This window comes from Malaya genurostris, chromosome 3, assembly GCF_030247185.1.
Source record: "Malaya genurostris strain Urasoe2022 chromosome 3, Malgen_1.1, whole genome shotgun sequence".
Classification (NCBI taxonomy): Eukaryota; Metazoa; Arthropoda; class Insecta; order Diptera; family Culicidae; genus Malaya; species Malaya genurostris.
Genome location: NC_080572.1, coordinates 90786098 through 90806597, shown reverse-complemented (window position 1 = coordinate 90806597; position 20500 = coordinate 90786098). Strand labels below are relative to the sequence as shown.

General features: G+C 36.0%; 1 protein-coding gene across 2 annotated transcripts in view; it reads left to right on the top strand.

Annotated features, from left to right (window-relative positions):
- The window catches only part of LOC131435339 (fatty acyl-CoA reductase wat-like), a 112784-nt gene that overhangs the window by 19110 nt on the left and 73174 nt on the right, over nucleotides 1-20500 (top strand). Inside the window, exons 1-2 of one of the 2 annotated variants that reach the window (XM_058603111.1) lie at nucleotides 154-609; nucleotides 15183-15922. In XM_058603111.1, coding sequence (XP_058459094.1) covers nucleotides 15682-15922 — 241 coding nt within the window. In that variant the 5' untranslated portion in view covers nucleotides 154-609; nucleotides 15183-15681. Of the gene's footprint in view, nucleotides 1-153; nucleotides 610-15182; nucleotides 15923-20500 lie in introns of those variants that run through there. The other variant, XM_058603112.1, reaches the window with a different exon arrangement.

Below are 20500 nucleotides of genomic sequence, written 5' to 3'. Positions count from 1 at the left end.
ACTAAATCTCTCATCGGACAGACCGGTATACAGCGTTGATAACTAAATTAAGAAATAAACGGCCAACTCTCTAGGTGAGTACCGCGTAGCTGCACCAAGAGCTTGCAGCGGATTCGGGAAATGTCCACCGACTCCGTCAGTTTGTGGTTTACTGTCAGTCTGGTCGGATCCACGGGGTACCTTGTTCTCTCGTTGTCAGTCGCGCTCTCTGCTGAATTTCCCAACCAGCCACTAGAAAACCACCCCTCAGAAACGGACGGCGCTCTCGAACGCACTTCCGCTTAGTTTGGACCTTAGTGTGACTTTTCATATAAGATCCGGTGCTATCCGTGCTGTTCTAGACAGTTGAAATCCAGCGGTGAAGCAAGCTACAAGTTCGTGATTTGTCAATTACCTCGTGTGTGTACGTGTGTGCGGCGCAATCCAACGTTGTCCAGTGTGCGCAGTGTTTCCGTTTGGTGGACACATCCAAGCGGTTATTCGACTGTGAAATTTGAAGTTGATTTGAGATTGATTGGACCGCAGGTTTTATTCAATCCGATAGGCGTAATCGGTCAAAGACCCAGCATATTTGCGAATACACGAGGAAGAAAAACTCAACTTGAGGAAGTGAGTGTGCTGTATTTTTTTTGTTGTTGTTGTTTCTTTTGCGAAAAAGTGCCGACATGCAACGAACGACAAGAGAGATTCAAGTGCGGTCGGTTGCATTTGGGAGGCAAACGGTGGTGAAAGGAATGATGCTACACTGCTATGTGAAGGATAGTTTCCGATAGTTGGTCGAAAAGAGAAATCAAGCTTTACTTTCGTAGCACAAGCCAACGTTTGTTTCTTTTGGAACAAATGAATCGTTTATCGTATTGATAAGGATCTGCTCGAAATCTGGAGGTCACTATCGAACGCTAGATAATCTGATTTCCCTTGAAATTTTTCTCATCTCGCTTAGGACCATGTTTGTGAAAAAATTTTTGAGGACCATGTTTGTGAAAAATTATTTGTATGTTTCATAATTATGATAAACATCTTCAATACGCAAATCTCAACCAAATTATACTGAGATTTAAACATCCACCTGCTCGATAATGATCTTGACAGAATTTTCAACTACCAATATTGTTGGTGTTCGGTATCCGAAACAATTTTTTCTTTTATCAAATATTTTGCATTCGGAAGAAAATTCGCCAAAATCTGCGCCATTCGTTAGAGTGCGTAGCGGTCGGAATTCTAGAATTATTTGAGTACAAGCGTTCTGGTCAATATACTCAGCGAAACTTTTGAAACTAAACACAAAACCCGATCAAAATAAAATGATAATTTATCCAAAGGATATTTCGCGGCTTAGTTGTAAAAACATCGATAATAATTTCTAAATTCGTTTACGCAAAAATTTATAGCAAGAAGTTATCCGTCCACAACAAATACGAACATGAAATAAAAATACATATTGTTGAAATTTGTCTTATACTGATAAGCAATCCGCTCATCTATTTTATTCCTTTACAACATTTTAAAATTCTGAATGTATCAATGTATCGGGAAACCAAATTTAAAAGTTCATTTTAAAAACATTGTTTTGTTTTGCTGATATTTTTGATTTGCGGAAAACTGAGTCGGTTTTGCATTCCTGATACACTGTTATCCGATCGCAGAACTCGTATTTATAAGGTTTTCGTCTTTTTCGACTACACAGAAAAAAATAATGAAACTTACACGACATGCAAATCAATAGTAACAGTACCTTTCAATTAACGCTTATTTTGCAATTGAATTTTATTGCAATGTACAGAGTTGTGAAGTAACTTTATGTTTAACTGCCTGCTCCAAATATGTGCATAAAAATATATGTAAATTCACAAAATATTTTTATCTGTGTAGCTCGAAAAAAACGAATGGCGAGCTGAACAGATCCATGCATGTAATTAATTTTTTTTGTTTCGGTTATAGTAGTTTTGATCAAAAAATCACTCCTCTTCAGGCCTTTCTGACACTTTCTGACTCTGTGTGCGGGAAGTTGAGAATCGAACCCAGGTTGGCTTCGTGAAAAGCATCGGCTTAACCATCACGCTATACCCTTCCCAAACGAAATTTTGTATTTACGCGATAGAGCACCATGAATCCAGATAACAGTTTTATATACGGATACTGGGTCAAATAGATTTAAGATAAGAAACATTAGAACAAGCAGCGAAACAAATAAACCTAGACAAATATGTTAGTAGCATGCATGCTGCTGAATTTTGGCATTGACACTTTAAGGACTCAGGAAAGGGGATCGCGTATAGATTTTGAATCTTCCTCCCTGACTCCCTCAATTTCCTTTACGTCTGTGTGTTTAGGAACCTTGTTAAGAAAATTTTATTCCTCTCCTTTCCTCTTTTTTTCCCGAACACTACTAGGAAATTTAAGCGAATAAAAAAACGAAACTTTGGAACGGGAAAATAGCAAAAAAACCTACGTTTTTGAATGAATATCGGTGATGAATATCGAAAAAGCCACCTGACAATGTCTTCGAAATTTAGTTGTGAATAGTCTGTGAAATTTTCAGAATGATCTCGATAATCATTTCCAAATTCGTTTACGCAAACATTTATAGCAAGAAGTTATCAGTCCACAACAAATACGAACATAAAATAAAAACACATATTGTTGAAATTTGTCTTATACTGGTAAGCAATCCGCTCATCTATTTTATTCCTTTACAACATTTTAAAATTCTGAATGTATCAATGTATCAGGAAACCAAATTTAAAATTTCGTTTAAAAAACATTGTTTTGTTTTGCTGATATTTTTGATTAGCCGAAAACTTAATCGATTTTGCATTCCTGATAAACTTTGTCCGATCGCAGAACTCGTATTTATTAGGTTTTCGTCTTTCTCGATTACACAGAAAAAAATAATGAGGTTACCGCTCGTGTTGTATTTTTTTCTGACTGAAGAACTGCTAAAAATTACAACGCTAGGAATGTACTTCCATCTACTTGATCATCGAATATCTCGACTTTGAAAGCTTATGAGCAATTCCAGAAATGCTTAGCAGATCATCAGACTCGACCTTCTCCGATTTAGATGAAACTTTGCACATGGCTTCAGTATGGCAAACCATAAGTTTTGATCTCATGGAGAGGTCAATCCGACTCACGACTGATTTTTAAAAAGGGCGTATGTATTTTTGCATTTCACAAAAATTGCCTTTTTTCAATCGTTGAAACTCGGAAACCGTTAATTGTACAAAAATGGCGTTCAGGAAGAAGTTGTAGGGAATCAATTGGGCACTCTAAAAAAAATATACACTGAAATTTTTTTTTGATTTTTTCCTCAATAATTACAAAATAATCCGAAAAAGTTTAATAAAAAAAAGCATGGTTTTAATTTTTTTTGATAATTTTTATTTTAAAGCTGTTATTGAAACCTACAGATTGATGGCTATCCCATCCGTGGCTTTTGAAAAATGAAGAAGTTACATCTAAAACAGTTTACGGGTCTCGTTGTCATTTGGACACCGTTCATCGTACAAAAATGGCGTCCAGAAAGAAGTTGTAGGGAATCAATAGGGCACTCTAAAAAAAATACACTGAAAAAAAACATTTGATTTTTTTCTCCATAATTTCAAAATCAACCAAAAAAATTAAATTAAAAAAAATCAGGGTTTCGATTTTTTTTGATAATTTTTATTTTAAAGCTCTTATTAAAACCTACAGATTGATGGGTATCCCATCCGTGCCTTTTGAAAAATGAAGTTACAGCTAAAACAATTTACAGATATATTCGAAATTTCAAGTTCTCGTTGAATGATAATCATTTAAACAGTAGAATATTCTTCTAAAAGTAGCTGTTATTGAGATACTTGGATATTTTATTATAACACCATTTTTCATATTTTCATGAATTGTTTATTTGCTTGCTATATCTACAATTATTGCATGTACATGAATAATTCTTAATTATATTTCGGATCATCAAAAAAAATTTTCAGTGTATATTTTTTTTAGTGTCCCCAATCGATTCCCTACAACTTCTTCCTTAACGCCATTTTTGTACAATTAACGGTTTCCAAGTTTGAAAAAGGCAATTTTTGTGAAATGCAAAAATACAGACGCCCTTTTTAAAAATCAGTAGTGAGTCGGATTGACCTCTCCATCGGTTCAAAACGTATGGTTTGCCATACTGAAGCCATGTGCAAAGTTTCATCCAAATCGGAGAAGGTCGATTCTGATTTTGTCACTTTTTCGTCTACTCATTCCTGGAATTGCACTTATATCTTAAATTCACCGTGACAAAGTCTAGATAACTTAGTTTAGATACAATTATTACATAAAAACATTTATGTTGTCACGATGAAAATCAGGTCTTATATTTTTCTGTGAAACACAGTCAGTTTCAATGAGTCCTCCATTTTATTCGCTTTAATTTCCTGGTGGTGTCCGGGAAAAGAAGAGGAGAGGAGAGGAATCAAATCTCCTCAACAAGGTTCCTAACAACACACAGACGTAAAGGGAACTGAGGGAGTCAGGAAGCACGTTTTCACGAAACCGTTCGTTCACACAATAAAAATAAAACTTCCTATCGATTCGACACGATTTTTTTATTCTATTTTATAAAACGTTGTACAGAAAAATGCGTGAATCTCTAGTATGTATAAAAAATGTAGACACTTTAAAAAAATCCTGTGATTTTACATCTTATTAGATGCACATAAATGGAACGTCGCAGCTCACGCAAATTTACGCGTGTGTGTATGTGTGTGTGTGTGTGTGTGTGTGTGTGTGTAAATCTCCATGACATGAAATTCATTGAAATAAAAAAATAGAATACTGATAGCAACCGCCGCGACTTGAACCAAGAATTATTGGATCGCAAGTACGTCTGTTAATCGACTAAATTCATACAGTCGCACCTGCTACCAGAACTCAAGTTACAGTCAAAACCAGTAAAATTCAAGCTCATCTAACATTAAGTCATTTCAAATCAAATTTTCCGTCATTTGACAAATTAGGTCTTTATGAATTACATCGTATGATGGATTAAGTCACCTGTAAAATTCGAATTTTTTTGGAGTGTATATACAAAAATGAAACACCCTTATTTTCTTGTATATATGGTTGTATGTTAATATGTAGCTAAGTACTAAACATTCACAAAGCATCCGGGGATTACGCTCTTGAGACAAGTCTCCTAATCAATTTGATACTTGGCTTAGCGGTTCAAATTGAACTGACGAGTTTAGCAGTTCAATTTGAACTGTTTTGCACTGATGAGTCAAAGACGAAACGTAAAAATAATAAAAACGGTTATGTGTCCTAGCACAAAATTTTGCTAACCCCTAAATGGCCAATTTGATACGTTACTGGGATGTATCAGAGTTCAACTTCGAAAGATATCGTGAACGGAAATCAATTTTTTAGAACCAGTTTCAAAAGATTCTCGATATTTTCGCCATTTTGAATAGTCGGGATTGTGTTGATGAAATAGAGCAGTTGAGCAGTCGAATGGAGCAGTAGAGTACTTTGAGTACTTTTTTTCGTCTTGGACGTAAATAATCACACACATAATTATGTGGCTGACTCTAATTCCTATCAACTAATTATGATAAAATTGATTTCAATATCTTTGCTTCGGCTCCAAAAAGAAATATGATAATGAAAATAGCTCGCCAAATATCCAGTACTGTTGTTATAGCGACGTAAAAATTCGAAGCGAATCCATCTTGTTACAGTGCTGGTTGATGGCTGAATGAACCAAATTCCACTAACCTGGTTCCCTGTTTCCGATCCCGAATGTTCCGGAAATAGGGGTCAAAATTGTTAAAACGAAGCTAATTTCATTTTCACTAACATAGATGCAAATTATGGTATAAGGAAACAGAAATCTTAAAAACTGCATCCAATACTTTTTTCAATTTGTAGTGTGTTGATGAATCTAACTGTAATATTTATGAGAAACGGCATAAAATGAGCAAAAAAAAAAGTTTTATGTGATAAAGACTGTCCCAGAAAGTATGAACGCACTTTGATTTCGCTGTAAATAATTCACAAGTGTTAGATATTCAAATTGTATTCGATATACTGATAATATTAGACTACAACAACAGAATATTATTCTCAATATTTGCTACTTAGCCATTGTGGCGCACCTTCTTGCGAACGTTCCTCATTAAATTCCGTACAGACTTCTTGGCGTTTTTACACTTTTTTCCGATCTTTTTCGAACTGTTGAATGGTTTCGGCTGCCGAGACATGTTTCCTAAGATATGCCTTCGTTCATCCCCAAAATTCCTCAATTGGTCGAAGTTGTGGACAATTTAGTGGATTCATGTCTTTTGGGACGAAAGTGACATTTTTGGTAGTATACCATTCTACCGTTGATTTCGAGTAGTGGCAAGAAGCAAGATCTGGCCAGAAGACAACAGGATCCTTGTGGGTTCGAATCATGGGTAGAAGTCGTTTTTGTGAACATTCCTTAATGTATATTTCGCTGTTCATTGAAGCAGTGGTGATGAAGGGTTTCGAAATCTTACCGCAGCTACAAATTGCTTGCCAGACCATAGCTTTCTTACCAAATTTTTCGACTTCAATCGATGCCTCGGACTGGTTTAACACTTGCCCTTCTCGCACCGTATAATATTGTGGTCCCGGCAAGGATTTGTAATCGAGTTTCACGTAGGTTTCGTCGTCCATGATTATGCAGTTCAAATTTCCAGCAAGAATCGTATTGTACAGCTTTTGAACCCTCGGCCTGATAGATGCTTCTTGTTTCGGACTACGTTTTAGTTGTTTCTGTTTCTTATAGGTTCGAAGATTCAAACGTTCTTTAGCACGAAGAACATTTGACTTCGAAGTGCCCACTTTTTTGGCCACATCCCGAACTGAAACCTCCTTCTTTTGCTCGAACGCCTTCAGTATACGTTTATTCAACTGAGGGTTAGCAGGACCTTTTTTTCGACCCGTTTTCGATTTATCCTCAAAGGTGTTATCCTCATCGAACTTCCTGATTGCATTTCGCCCGGCTTTTTCACTTACTCCTTCCATTTTTGCTATCTTTCTCAGTGACAGTCCGCGTTCTGTGCCCCATTTGTACACAATTTTTCGACGTTGTTCTGCTGAAAGTCCACGCATTTCGAAACAAACTAATGAAAACGAATAAACAACGGCACAAGTGGTTAGAGAAGAGTGTAAACAACAAAACGCAGCCATAAAAATTGACAGATTCTGAACCATTGCGAAATGGCAGCGGTTTTTGGTTGCGTCCATACTTTCTGGGACAGTCTTTATTTATTCCGTAGATATTTTCTTTGGAAAGTTTTACTGTACTCTCTCAGAGGTAAAAAAAATAGAATGCATTTTCTAGGCAGGATTTCTTGTTGATTTTTGAAATCATGAGACTAATGCTGCAACTGGCTTACCAAATAAGAAAATTTTCACCGCAACTCTCAGTAAAAATGAGTTTATATCTGCTAATGAATATTTACATAGCGATTTAAAAATAGTAGTGATTCTAAGGCAAAGCAAAGTCCTGGCATTACATTACTTCTGTGGAATTTGGCCTTTCTGTTTCAACAGACTTCGCAGCCGATTCTTAGTGTACAGAATCATTGCATGGCTAGTACTATGGATCCTACTGACACTAAGAACACCTTCCAGGTCGGGGCTCGAACATACGACAACTGGCTTGTAAGACCAGCGCCCTATGCATTGAACCACCAACCCGGGCCAGTGATTCTAAGGAGGACATTTAAATCACTACGAGTGTTTTCTTTATCTGTAATACTTTTGTTGCGTTGAAGAATGTGAATGAAAAGAGATATCGGAGGAAATGAACATTTTTGAGACATACGAAGACGGGTCTCAGAATTATGATTGAAAAAAATTCTGTAAATTGTTTTCTGAGTCAAATACTCACTTACTTACAGACTTATTTGAGTATCATAAATTAAAAATTAATTTGAACTAAACCTGGACAGATACATTTTGAAAACATCTCCAGCTTTAGATTTTTTTATTATTGAGCATCATAAATTGAAAATTAGTTAAAACCTAACCTGGACAGATTTAAAACATCTCTAGCTTTCGGTTTTTATCATTAGCTGTGTACCGCGAGTCTTACAGATCGGTTACTTCGGTTCCTATAACAAAAACCACACTACCACCGTCAAACTGTTTTACCGTACAAAAACGTTTAGTACAAATTTTAACATACATTGTCATGTATTTGAATCTCATTGTTGTTACGAAGTGAAACGAGAAGTTCATGTGTTTTCAGATTATATTTTTATTTTTGTTTCGTCTTTATCTCATCAGAGTGTTAGCAGATCATATTAAACTAGTGTTTAAAATTTAACAATTGCACCGAAACCAAATATCTCGTACTAAACAAATTTACATCTTACTGATTGCACACTGGTATGAGATGAGCTTTTTCCAATTCAGTTGAACTTTTCGTTGATACTCAAGCAATATAATTGTTTTGCATATTCAAGTCAATTGTCACTCCTGCTTATATTAATTCTTTTTTTTATCTGTTACTTCACGCTTCCTTATCTTTTTGATTTCGATTATAAAGGTTTTTTAATCGCCATTGCTTTGCTCTGAGCTTTCGACCTATTTTGATACTTTAAATATGAAGAGAAATGTTCGATATACTTATTTAACCGTAAAATACCGACACAGCAGAACTTCCAAAAGTTCGTCGAGTTTTCTGAATTTGCACAGAATTAATGCTCAACGAGACCAATAAAACAGGAAAAAACTTCTACTTTTTATTCTACCAATTACCTCTCAATTTACGATTTTCTTCTACTACTTCTTGAGTTTTTCAGTGTCTGAGTAGTAAACAGAATTCGTATCTGTCAACAATGTTGCACATATTCTTCGTGTAACTTATTCATTCATCGATCCTCGGTGCGAATATCCTGTCTTGGAATATTCCCGTTTCGAACAACGTTGAACTATTGACTGCACGAAAGACAGAAGGGTGAAAATGAATAAGCAATGATCGAAGCGAACCCGAATATACTAATACATTTTTCGCAGCTGGTATACATCGTGCATGTTCATTTTATACATTCGTTTGTCATTCGTTCATTTAGTTCACTCTTCGAATTGGTTCGAATATCGTCACTGCGATGATCGTTGGATTCCATTCTTCGCGAAGCATTCTTCATTTAATAAATGCATCATATCCTGTGAGGTAGCAGCAAATGGGGAGTGCTGTGATATGATTTCATCACACACATATAAGACTATTGTACTAATACAGAGGAAAACGTCTTAATTTGCTTGTTTCAACGACAGCACGAACGATCATCGCGAATTAGGTTTTGACGATGATCGCTGCATGAATGTTCGTTCCATATTCGCGTTAAGTCATTCGGGGGTATGTTCAATGCGAATAACAACTGCAAGGAATAGATCTTCGTGCGAGCAACGAAGAAGCGTCGGCTTCGTTCGCACCCGAATATACGGATAAGTCCGAATATCAGAGCGATTATCGAACAAAGGCGAAGGAAAGCGAACGATGATCATTGGCGTTCGTTGCATTTTTGATATTCGAGCAACATTGTCCGTCAGGAACATAAAGAATGAATAGTTACTCGGATTTTAACTTACATAGAAAAGCATTCTACTCAGTTGTTCTGCTGAAAATCTAAGGAAAATTTGCAAATCAGAAAGCCCCAATAAAAAAATGATCTGTCAAAAGAACACTATTGAGAACGGATTTTAAAACGAATTCTGTTAAGAATTATCTCTTGTTATGCTAAACTGTAAGATGTTCAAGTGGATCACTATTTAAGAAATCGATTTTTTATTGGTTTAATCGAAGACTTTCCAAGATAAAGTAGTTTGGAATTACTCGCTCCATGCCATATCTTCGAAGCATTTTTACTCGAAACGATATTTTTCGAGCTAGTTCAAACAGTTAAAAAACTGTTGAACCAATCGACGAAATCTTTTTTAAATTTATAAAATGTAGAACACAGAACCTCTTAAATATTCAAAAAAAAATATTACGATAGAAAAAAATTTTTTTTGTCCTCAAATTGTCATCTAAGGATAGTGAAAACATTGTTGCCTTATTTGTTTCTTTACAATAAATTTAAGAAACTTTACCATCTTTTATTACTTAAAGTTAAAAAACGACAAAAATATATATCTGAAAAAAACTCTAAGCTGGACCATGGAAAAAAGAAACATTGTAAAAGCACTTTTGTCTCTTTCGACATAATTCCGAATCGAATTATTTAAACCAATTCAAAATTTTAAATTCTATAATTAAGAAGCGTTACCGATCGTTACCGACAAACAAAACGTTGCATAAATTAATGTATCAGAACGGTACAGTACAAAGTCCGATAGTGAATCGGAGCAAGGCTCAACACTTGACTGCACATGGCGACGTAAAACTCATCATAGCAGAAACTAACGAGTACAAATAAACATCGAAGGACACGGTTTGCGGCACTTTTTCGGTGGGCGGACACATGTGTTTAGCAGCAAAATCACACGAATTATTCAACGGATCAAAACGATGACCTTCAGTGAAGTTACTGGTTTTTGAACTATCAATGGTAGTTCCGGGTGATGTTTAAAAACATCGTTTTTTTTCAAACAGGTTAAGAAGTACTTAGCGTGTCCGGATTGTTGTACAAGGACAGGTGTCTATTGAAAAGGACCGACGTGTTAGCATAAACTATAAATTTTACTATTACTCTAATTATCTAGTTCGAATGGTAAAATATGGGCGAAATAAGTAAAAATGACCATCGAAAAAACAGGCATATTCACCCCGGTGCACGATCACAATTAGGTTGAAATCGGGGAAAATGAACGATATAATAATAACGATGATTTTTTTATATCGTAAACATCGTTTTAAATGAATAGTACTATCAATCAATGTTCTTTTCTGTTAGTGTTGTGACTTCTTTTTAATTGCTGTGTCGCTGTTATCGCGAAAGACTAATGGCAATGTTTTGATACGGTTGGATTATATATAAATTATTAAAGTCTATATTGAGGAGAGGAATCCTCTGTCTTCGTAAGCTCATGTTTTTTTTTTCACAAAACTAAATCATTCCACCACGACCGATTTATTTGATTCTGTTAGGAATGACACAATATCAACTATTATGGAGATGCGGTGAAATGGAAATCTCATAAGGCAAAATGTCTGAACAAAGTACAAAATACTTTTGCAAGCAAAAATCGAAAAATAATTTTTCAATAGTTTGCATTCCTATCTTCGCCAGGTAAAGATTTATGATGTAGTAGTTTGAATAGAAGGTTTGGTTTGATTTCTTATCCGAACGATAGAAAATTTTAAATTTGTTCAAAAATAATACTCGCTGCTCGATTTGATGACTATAAGATATGAGTAATTCCAGACGATAACAGCAGAAAAGGTGGCAACATAAAAATAGACTTGTTGAAAAAATTGTGTTCAAGAAGTACATACACTGAAAAAAAGTCAAATACTTTTTCATAAATTGCAAGATTACCCGAAAAAATTGAACTAACACGAAGCGCATTTTTAATTTAATTTCAACTTCTGAATTCTGGCTTCTAACTTCTGACTTCTGATTTCTGACTTCTGACTTCTGACTTCTGACTTCTGACATCTGACTTCTGACTTCTGATTTCTGACTTCTGACTTCTGACTTCTGACTTCTGACTTCTGACTTCTGACTTCTGACTTCTGACTTCTGACTTCTGACTTCTGACTTCTGACTTCTGACTTCTGACTTCTGATTTCTGACTTCTGACTTCTGACTTCTGACTTCCGACTTCCGACTTCTGACTTATGTCTTCTAACTTTTGATCAGGTGTGTATACATGGGCGGTATTAGGGGTTCAAACCCCCTTCCCCCCAAACTCAAGAAGTTATTAGGGGCGACAGGAGATAGACCGAACACTTAGTTAAACCGGACAGATTAAATATCTTATAAACCTGCTATTATTTCGCGCTTGGAGAAAACTTTAGTAAAAACCCAGTTTGAACGGATGTTTTTTTTTCAATTTTTTAAAAATGTCCAATTTAGTCCCGGTCTCTCCTATATTATGAAAACACCCCCCGAAATTTTTTTCCTCGATACGCGCCTGCTTTTGATTTTGACCTTTAGGTTTCTAATTTTTTTACTAATTTTGGTTTTTTTCGATAAGTTATTTTACTCTAATAATTTCTATTGGATTGAATATGCGATGGGTGAAAAGTAAATTTAGTTTTAGTTTTTGGATTTTATCATGCATCCAAACATTTTTTGAAACTAAACTAAAATTCTTCGGAATTTACGAGGATTGTGGTGGCGAAATTATGGTGGGACTTATGAATTATGTGAACAATAAAGCTTCATTTTCTAGGTACTAAAATATTACGGTTTCAAATGTTTTTAATTTTTACGTTAAATATGGTTTCGGCTTTAGCGGTCTGGTAAATAAGAACGGCTGTTATATACTGCTTGTTATATATATGGCAGTATATAACAGCCGTTCTTATTTAACAGACCGCTAAAGCCGAAACCATAATTAATGCAAAATATTTGTACGGTCGTACCAATCATCTTTAATTTTTACATAAAAGTATTCCATATATATGAGGTGAATGTGTAAAAAGATGAATTGCGACGCTCCTTTTATGTGTATTTATAGAAACGGAAATTTAACGGATGTTTTCTATGTATGCAATGTAACTCTTCGATGATAATGATATTAAAAAGAAAATATTTTAATTTTGCATCTTTAAAGCACAATATTGCTTTCATTGTACTATTCACAATGCATTTAATACTATTCATATGTGTTTTACACTTGATTGTATACTAGAAATGTTTCCTTTAGATCACACTCGATTCACTTCCACTGGGATTTTTTTTCTCTTTAATAAACAGAGTGAAACTAGCTTAACTGCTATTTCTATCTTAAGATACACTCTGTGTCTCAAGTGATCTTACGTTTTACATGATAGCATACATCCAACGTTTCTGTTAAATTATCCATTACAAATTAAGTGGTGCAACTCGTCCCATCGCTTGTTCAAAGAACTGCGATAACGAAACTAACCAGAGTAACCACAGCCACTCGTTATTAAGGACCAAGAGTAAACCAAGTAAAATTGTGTTGGTAATTTGTGTATTACGTACATTTAATTTGATACGTATGCCATAGATCTGTGTATTCATATATGCAGTGCACCGAGTTTATCAAAGTGGATTGCACGATTGAGTTTCAAACAATCTTTTTTCATAATAATTTATTCTCAAATGAATGTTAAGCCTGATATCTTGGATGAATTATCAGTTTTGATCAATCTTTCACCAACGTTTGATGGAAAATTGCTTTAATTTTATAAATGTAGATTTTAATTATCTAATAAAAAAGTTAGCAACACTGCTTCAATGCATTTGTAGTAGATTGCGCTACACAAAATAAACAAAACTAAATATTTTCTGTTACAAAAGCAGTTTGCAGAAAAAATAAATAGTTTTACAACATTCCATGTCCATTGCCTTTCGCGTGTTAAATTTAAGCTTCCTTTTTAGCCGGATTACTAATAGAAGGTACGTAAATCTTTATATCGCAATAATTTCTGCAAGAGGAAATCCATATTGGAATGTGTTTGTTGCTAATCAAATGTGTCAGTGGAAGTAAACTGAAACTGAAATAATTTTTCTCCAGCAGTTTTAAGGAAAACGGAAGAGTTTTAGACTACGATTTTCGCTTTTCTTGAATTGCAATTTTAAGCAGTATGAACCGATTGGTTTATTTTTCAACCATATGGAAAATTTATTGAGTAAAATCAGGAAAAGAAACTGACAAAAGACTTTGTTTTTTTTTCAACTAGTTGAGGGTGATGATAATGTTCATGCACTATTTATTGATTGGTTTCTATTTCTATTTAAAAAAAATTATTTTGTATTTCGGAGCTATTCTGCGCAAGTTTCCAATTGAGTCGGTATGTCTTAATTTGGCCGATCTGTCGGTTGGTATATCTAAATATATCCAACAAAAACATTTTGAACATCTCCCGTTATTGACTGGTTTATTGATGCACAAGATTCGAAACAAAATCAAATAGCTTTTTTATTACTTCTGCTCTCTTCAAATCAATCCGTTACCAAACAATTATTTCTCAAAAGGAGCGTAGAGTAATAATTTAACGACCTCATGAATTGCAACCAACTTTACGAGTACCAATCAGTGAAATTGGCAAAGCTGTGCAATGATCGACTTTAACGACTGCAATTCGGAACTCTGCCGTAGGGTCAAAGAAGTACGCTTTCACGATTGAAGGTATCTGCATTGTTTTGTGTTTCAAAAAAAAAAATTTGTTCAAAGTCATCACCCGATAGTTTTTGAGTTACGAGTTTATTTTACTGATGGAACTTCAAGTTTATCCGTTGTAAAATATGCAAACTTCTGTTGTGCTAACGAGCTAATCTGAACAGCTTGTCACACAATGCTCACTTAACTAGCGTCGGTATATTCCTGGGCTACGATTACCATTAACCATGTTACCAGTTTTGCATATCAGTTTACGACACTTCATTCAAGATCACCATTACTTAGCCACACACCACTAAAAAGATCCAAAACAAACCAAGCCAAGATCTGATCACACGCGTCTGAGATCTCCCTGGCATCAAGCATAGAAAACCGAGCAACTGACGAATACTGCCCTATTACACACGTTCCATTGATTGTGTTTTCCTCGCTTAGTAGAAATGTGTTTCCACCATCCCGAGGAACACAAGTAAAGCAAGTGAAACTGTCTCACTAGTTGACTGTAGTTGTCATCGTCGCCCGTATATAGCATGATTACTCAAACTACCGCGAGACGACCTCGGGTTGGTCAAGTGGTGCGAAAAATTAGATCGGTTATGTAAAACTTGCAAACCAAAGACCGTTACCACCACCACCACCAACACCATCGCAAACACGCAGACTTATCATGTCGTAGCTAAGTATCGGGACAAAAACAGCTCGGCATCATACAAAACAGCTCTGTGATATGGCTTCATAGAAACTAGAAAAGCGAGCCCCCGGTAGTCCCCGATGAAACACTTGAAATCTCCGTTCGGCAGCAGATAAATCGATAAGCATAACTCTTACCTTATCTTATCAGTTGATCCAACGATTTCCAAAATGGTAGTGAATTATTCCCATCATAATTACTATAATATTTCCTTTTTTTTCAGCGACACTGTCGACGGTTCGGATCCTGCACCCTCCGGACACAGTTTTTTCTGTGTAACTTTTTGTTCTTCTTTCCAAGTGCAAGCACTTTGCAAGAAAAGTGCTGAAGTTGTGCCGTGAAATGAGAAATATATGAGAAAAAATTGCTTCAATCACAAAAAAATCCGTACACCCGGTGAAAAAAGAAAAGTGAACAGTTAAGTGCAAAGACCACCGAACAAGAACAGCACAGTCAGTCAGTGGGTCGAATAAGCAATAAAAACGCGTACCCAACCACGTCAGTCGCCTGCCTGACAGTCGGTGTTCACAGAAGTCGCTCCGTAAGCCCGATATATTTCATCAGTTTTGTATCACACGTGCTTGACCCGCAAAAAAAGTGTGATCTTCGTACGTCGACTGCGGTGCAGCGCTGTCTCGTGGAAATTGTAGGATTGTATTTGGTTAAAGAAAATAAAAAATTAAAAAAAAAAACAAAGTGCAACGAAAAGACCCGCAATCGCAATGACCGTTGCAACGTTTCAAGATGTGCTGAACCAGTCCGCACCGTTGGATGCGGTCGAACTACAGTCCAGCCAGGGTGGCGGCGGCGGTGGCGGAGGCGGTGGCAGTGCCTCGATAACCGTACCGACCCTGGAGGCAACCGCCAGTCCGGCGCAGGTCGAACGAACGCTGACAGAGATCCAGCAGTTCTACGACCGGTGCAACGTTTTCATCACTGGCGGAACTGGATTTCTGGGAAAAAGTGAGTATGCCTTTATTAAGTGCGTTGGGTTACGAGTAAATCTTTGATTTGCATCTTCAAATGGAGACCGTCCTTTTCAAATACCTTTAAAAAAAATCTGCTATATTTACTGGTTGTATCTCGATTTTAGAATAAAACTGTATTGCGAGTTTTCAGGTCTCTACTACCAAATATCTTAGTCCAGATTTTGTTCGTTTCTATTATATGGGTTTCAACCTCATTCGCATCTCGGGACAGGAAAATTTCCTGTCCCTATGAGTGGGATTAGGAATTTGGCCCACGTCTCACTCAGCGTTTCCCTGTAGGTTTTGGAGCACACTGCACTCTGTGGCTTTCGGCATCTTCAGTGCTTTGGTCAGCTTGGAACCGGACCCCTTCCGGATTTTATGTGTACAATATTTTTCCTTCATTCGAGTTCCATTTGAAGTTATTGCTGAATACGAACAACTACTTTTAAAAAAACTTGCACTTGCAGTTTTCCGATTCCCCGCATTGATTGTTAATTATTGATGAATGGAAAATTGACATTTAAATTCAAATGGCATAAAAACTGTCCCAGAAAGAGTGGACACACTTTGATTTCGCTGTAAATAATTCACAAGTGTTAGATATTCAAATTTGATTCGATATACTGATAATATTAGACTACAACAACAGAATATTATTCTCAACATTTGCTACTTAGCCATTGTAGACTAGCTGGCGCACCTTCTTGCGAACGTTCCTCATTAAATCCCGTACAGACTTCTTGGCGACAAGTTTTGACACTTTCTTCCAATCATTTTCGAACTGTTGAATGGTTTCGGCTGCCGAGACATGTTTCCCAAGATGTGCCTTCGTTAATGCCCAAAATTCCTCAATTGGTCGAAGTTGTGGGCAATTTGGTGGATTCATGTCTTTTGGGACGAAAGTGACATTTTTGGTAGTATACCATTCTACCGTTGATTTCGAGTAGTGGCAAGAAGCAAGATCTGTCCAGAAGACAACAGGATCCAAGAGGCTTCGAATCATGGGTAGAAGTCGTTTTTGTAAACATTCCTTAATGTATATTTCGCTGTTCATTGGAGCAATGGTGATGAAGGGTTTCGAAATCTTACCGCAGCTACAAATTGCTTGCCAGACCATAGCTTTCTTAGCAAATTTTTCGACGGCCTGATCGATGCTTCTTGTTTCGGACTACGTTTTGGTTGTTTCTTCTGGTTCGAAGATTCAAACGTTCTTTAGCACGATGAACATTTGACTTCGAAGTGCCCACTTTTTTGGCCACATCCCGAACTGAAACCTCGTTCTTTTGCTCGAACGCCTTCAGTATACGTTTATCCAACTGAGGGATAGCAGGACCTTTTTTCGACCCGTTTTCGGTTAATCCTCAAAGGTGTTATCCTCACCGAACTTCCTGATTGCATTTCGCACGGCTTTTTCACTTACTCCTTCCATTTTTGCTATCTTTCTCAGTGACAGTCCGCGTTCTGTGCACCATTTGTACACAATTTTTCGACGTTGTTCTGCTGAAAGTCCACGCATTTCTAAACAAACTAATGAAAACGAATAAACAACTGAACAAGTGGTTAGAGAAGAGTGTTAACAATAGGACGCAGCCATAAAAATTGACAGATTCTGAACCATTGCGAAATGGCAGCGATTGTGGTTGCATCCATACTTTCTGGGACAGTCTTTATCAATGGGTATCATTGGTATGCGTATAATAATTTGTTTTTTTTTTAATTTTCCAATCAAAATAGTTGTCTCAATAACATTAACTTTAAACCGTTTCAACTTAATTTTTTCTGTACTTGTTCCTGTTATTTCTGCACTAGTTTCTGTACTTTCTGCACTTATTGCTGTACATTTTGCACCTTTTTCATACATTTCGCCACTTGGACCTGTATTTTCTGCACTTTCTGTACTGGTTTTTGAGATTTTGTGTACCAGTTCCTGTACTTTTTCTACCTGTTACAGTACTATGCATTTGTTCATGTACTTGTTCCTATATTATCTGCGTTTCTGTACTTGTCCTACACTTCCTACACTCTCTGCAATTGATCCAGTACTTTCAAAAATTTTACCTTTATTTTTTACACTTCCGGTACCTGTTTAATTCTCAAAAGAAGGGAAGTAATAATATAACGGCCTCATGAATTGCATTGCGGAACCGAAAGTCGCATCCAAACAAAAGTCAGTAGTCGTCCATGAGATAATGAAACCATTCATTTGAGCCTAATTTGAGAACATCTATCAGCCTGTAATTCCGGAACCGAAAGTCGAATTTTGTATCAAATTTGGAGTTCTATTGGATTATAAGAGCTTTCATGGTAAAAGTTGGTTGAGCGGTCTTTGAAAAAATAGTGCTTTTATATTTTTTATTTTGTGTATTTTGCCCTGAAGTTCGATTCGGGTAAAATTGGTTTTCAATAATAATTTCGGCTAGCTGACCCGAGTTGATTACATAATCTCACAAACACCGAAACCACCAGTTACGAACTAAACGAGGGTTCTTAAATTGAGGAAGTTCGTAAAAAAAGTAATGAAATTTATGTAATGAACGTGAAACCCCCAATTATATGGCTGGTGACTTCCGTTTTATTGATATTCCGTAAAACCCCTTTCAATGTGAGTATTTTCGGAACGTGAGTAGATCTCGGAAAACAATATGGCTCTGAACCCGGCGAAAGACCGCATTTGGTTAAAATCGGGTATGAATGAACGATAAATAATAATAAAATATGGTTCTGAATTCCAAGATGGCGACTTGCGGTTTATTTATATTGCCTAAAACCCCTTACCTTTTGGGTATTTTCGGAACGGGTTTGATGAGTAGAAGTCGGAAAACGATAATTTTTATTACTAGATGGCGACTTCTCGTTTAATTAATATTCCTTGAAAACCCCTACAATGCGGGTATTTTCGAAACGGGATTGATGGGTAGATGTAGAAAAACGATATTCAGGTGGTTCTGAATACCAAGATGGCGCCCTCCGGTTTATTGATATTCCTTGAAAACCCTTACAATATGAGTAAGGGTTTTCAAGAGAGATCGTCATACCGGAAGTCACCATATTGAATTTCATAACGAGCTGAAACATCATTTATTAATACCCAATTTTTTCGAAAATACCCTTATTTAAAGGGTTTTCAAGGATTATATATATATATATATATATATATATATATATATATATATATATATATATATATATATATATATATATATATATATATATATATATATATATATATATATATATATATATATATATATATATATATATATATATATATCGATCTTAGAACTCGAAACGACATTAAACATCGTTTTCCGGCATTTGTTCATTTGTTCCCCTTCCGAAAATACCCACATCGTAAGCGTTTTCAAGCAATATTGATAAACTGGAGATCACCAATCTGGATTTCGGAACAACCTCAAACATTGTTTTCGTACATCTAATCATAAGCCAATAATCTATAAACCAGAAGTCAATCTCGGATTTCGAAACGATCCCAAACATAATTTTCCTGTTCCTACTAAACAAATCTGTTCCAAGAATGACCATATTGTAAGTTTTTTCAAGGTATTTCGATAAACTGATTGTCTTCATATTGGATTTCAGAAGAAGCTCAAATATCGTGCTCTGATATCGATGCATCATATCCATTCCAAAAAAAATCCATATTCAAGAAATATCAATAAACCGAAAGTCGCCATCTTGAATTCAGAACGATCTCAAACATCGCTTTTTGATACTTGAACATTAAATCTGTTTCGAAAATATCCATATTGTAAGTAAATACCTCAAACATTATTTTCCGGAATCTACTCTTTAAACCCTTTCCATAAATACCCATTTTGTAGTATTTTCCATGAAATATAAATGAGCCGGAAATCGTTTTCATCGTATGAAAAAAGCTCTTTTCACGAAGTAGCTTCGCAATAAAAACTTTACGATATTTGAGATTTGGTTTGTAGAAAGAGCTACGTGAAAAGAGGTAACGTAAAAACGGATGTTGTTCGTAAACGGAGGTTTGGGTGTATGAAATTGAATTTCCGTGTATCGAAGATGAGAATAGAATATTCAGACTGAATTGAATTCGATGAACCAACTCCCTAAGCTTTAAAAATAAGGGACTTCGTAGTCTTAGGACAAATGCACTTCGCAAACGTATTAAGGGATTTGAAAAAAACCTATCAATAAGCTCACGAGATTTATGAATGATTACCATGTTCGAAAAACTACAACCATAAAAGCTGAGCTGAGCTGAAGTAGATCGCCCGTAGTTGCACTTCGTGATTGACCGAATGATTGAAAATGTACAACCAAAGGCTGTGCTACTGAGGAAAAGGAAGAAATGTTAGTCCGATACTCGTTGCTTCTAGAGACCGCGGGTACCACTGTATCTCCACTAGCATCACGGGATAGGATATTTGTTAGTAGGGAGGAAAAGAGATCCGGATATGTTTCGGTAAACAATGTGACCTCAACAAAAGCTGATTGTCGATACTCAGGAGAAACATAATAAGGCACTATAGGTAGAAGAAAAAAAATACCTCCAAGGAACGATCTCACGAGTATCCTTTTTCCC